This window comes from Gekko japonicus, unplaced genomic scaffold (genome assembly GCF_001447785.1).
Source record: "Gekko japonicus isolate JY-2015 unplaced genomic scaffold, Gekko_japonicus_V1.1 scaffold1139, whole genome shotgun sequence".
Taxonomy (NCBI): domain Eukaryota; kingdom Metazoa; phylum Chordata; class Lepidosauria; order Squamata; family Gekkonidae; genus Gekko; species Gekko japonicus.
In genome coordinates this window covers 90,163-92,875 of record NW_015172591.1, presented here as the reverse complement: position 1 = coordinate 92,875, position 2,713 = coordinate 90,163, and the positions used below count along the sequence as shown (strand labels likewise).

The 2,713-nt window shown below is 44.2% G+C and overlaps 1 protein-coding gene across 1 annotated transcript in view; it reads right to left on the bottom strand.

Moving 5' to 3' along the window:
- Positions 1-1,930, bottom strand: part of KANSL1L (KAT8 regulatory NSL complex subunit 1 like) — a 49,370-nt gene extending 47,440 nt beyond the window's left edge. Inside the window, exon 1 of the mRNA XM_015421520.1 lies at positions 855-1,930. Within this exon, the coding sequence (XP_015277006.1) occupies positions 855-1,930 (1,076 nt within the window). The remainder of the gene's footprint in view (positions 1-854) is intronic.
- Positions 1,931-2,713: the final 783 nt, after the last annotated feature.

The window sequence follows — 2,713 nt, the reverse complement described above, 5'->3', positions numbered from 1 at the left end:
TCCCCCCCCATCCCCCGCCAGCTTCTCGAAGGGACCTGGCAACCCTAGTTGGGACCCAAAAGTGGGTTGCGAAGCCTCTGAAAGTGAGTCCATGGGCCAGCCCTCCCTAACGAACCCCACACCCTTTCCATCACTCTCTTTTGTATCTTGGACACCAAGATCTGACCCTGGAAACAATATCTTACCGGCCACACTTTAGTCGATGTTTTCTTCTTCACTGCATATACCTGTTGATCAAGTAAAATGTGTCCTGATGGTTACTAGAGTGAGTTTCTTAGACGCTCAGAGGAGATTAGAGAGAGTAATGAAGAAGGAGAGGGTGGTCAAAGCCTGGACTGTAAACTCCATATGCAAAGGTTGTATATGTTGAAATGCTGCTTGCTTGGAGTTAATAATGTTTGTTTGTTTCTCAAAAAAAAACCCCTGGTTAGGTACTGTAGACAATGGAATGCTGAACTAGGTGGGTGCCAAAGGCACCAAAACACCTTGGCCCAGCCCTGGATGGGTCAACTTGCCCACGTAAATTTGAATTTCTGGGTCACCATACCAAAAAGGCTGGGAACTGCTGCTTTAACTTATCACACTGATAAAAGTTTACTTAAATATACGAATAGCACTGCAACTTCCTTCTCTCATGAACATGTAAATAACTTAAACCCTGCCCAACTATTACCAAACAACTTAGCAAGAGTGAGTTAAATAATAAAAGGCAGGTAGATCCTGGCCTTATATCTCATTTATATTTCACAAACTTCAATTCTACATGTACACAGGATCCACTTATTTGGAACCTGAGCGTATTTAACTGTTTAGAGGATCGCTGAGTAGGAACTTTGAAATTCTGTAACACTTACACTGCCACAACTCTTCTGGAAACCTGCTCCTTCTCCTCATCTTCGCTGGAGCTGCTACAAGTGGCGTCAGAATCCAGATTTTTTTCCACTTGAGACAACAGGCCAGTTGTGGAGTGAGCAAATACCTGGATTTCACCAGGGGCATCAGTGAAATCCCGCTGTAGGTGTTTATTCGCACTCGCCTCGAGATTACTGCTTTCTGTTTTAATTTCGGCATATCTACAACTGCCATCTGACGTTCTGTTGGGATTATGAAAAACTTTCATCCTCTGTAGCTGATGCCTCACGAAGCGTTTCATCTGCTGGTCACAGAGTTTGACAACGTGTTTTGCCAAGAGGATCTGCAAATGTTTCTGAGTTCTTTTGGCCCGGCTTAGCAAAGCCTGCTGCTTATTTACACATTGGAGTAAGCGAAAATTCAGCTTCTGTTCTTTATTACTGGAACTGTCGTCCATTTTCGTTTCCGGGGCTTCGCAATGATGGAACACTTTTCCTTCTTTCGTCTCAGTATTTACAGATAAAGGCTTACCGAAAAAGCCATTCTTCCAATGCCATTTACAGTTAGGAAGTTGTCTTTCTTCTGCATAACCAGATGCGGTTATACGCGGCTCCGACGGTCTCCCAGTCTCTGAAGAGTTCTGCGTCATCGCCACTAATAAACTTTCCCCTTCTCTAGATTCGGCATCAGTAATCTGACTGAAGTGTGTGTTAGTGCTGTTACATAAAGGATTTCTCATCCTAGAACAATTCTGCTCTTGCAAGCTCCTCTGCATACAATGCTTATTGTATATACTGGGAGACGAATTGGAGTTCATTAATACGGGGTAATGTTGAGAAGACTGGGAGCCAAAGCACTTTAAATCAAAGAGATCGCTCTGGAGGCTGGATTGCGGGGTGGGAAACCCCAGCACTGAGTAAGTGATCTGTGCCACCGAATCCTCCTTTATCTTCTCTTTGATTGCTTTGACATTTCCCACGCCCAGCGTTTCATTGGGCTCCATAGCTTTGGAAGACAAAGAAGAAGATAAGCAGATACCATGACCTTTCATCACTTTCTCTCGGAGAGCAGGTGTCATAGCGGCTCTGAGCAGTTTACGCTAAGTCTGTAAGAAAAAAACAAATTGCAACTTAGATTGTCATATTCTGATTCAGTTCCTAGGGTATGATATATGTAGGACACAAGTTTAGATAATGCTGTAAAACAGGGGTGTCAAACATGCGTCCCGGGGGCCACATCAGGCCCCCGGAGGGCTTCTATCAGGCCTGCAGTGGAACTGGCTGTCTTCTGCTGCTTCTTCCAGTTCTGCTGCTGCTGCATCATCATAGGTTTGCAGGTTACAGATACACACCTGAACAGCATACTCAAGATTGCAACAGCACAGACATTTTGATGCAATAATTCAGAGCAAGAGGTGTCAGTTATCAGACACTGTTAAATAAACAAAATATTGCAAGGGTGCTAATGCTCTAAGCATGTTTTTATTTTAAGTTAAAAAAAACCCTTTATGTTTGTGGCCTTTATAAAGTTTATATCTCTGCTACCTGGCATTACATTGTATGACACCCATGGCCCGGCCTAACAAGGTCTCATTTATGTCAGATCCGGCCCTCAGAACAAATGAGTTTGACACCCCTGCTGTAAAACCTTTGTTATCCAGCACTTGATTATCCAAAATGCTCAGTTAACCAGTATCACCCAGAGGGTGAACTCCTCCCCACCATCCATCATACCCCCTGCTTCTTTGGGTACACATGTGCCCTGCCTCTACAGCTGCCCTCTATTAAACAAGAACACACACACACCCGCCCAGGCTTTGACAACCCTACTCCTGATCAACAGGACTCGATGCAGCTTACAT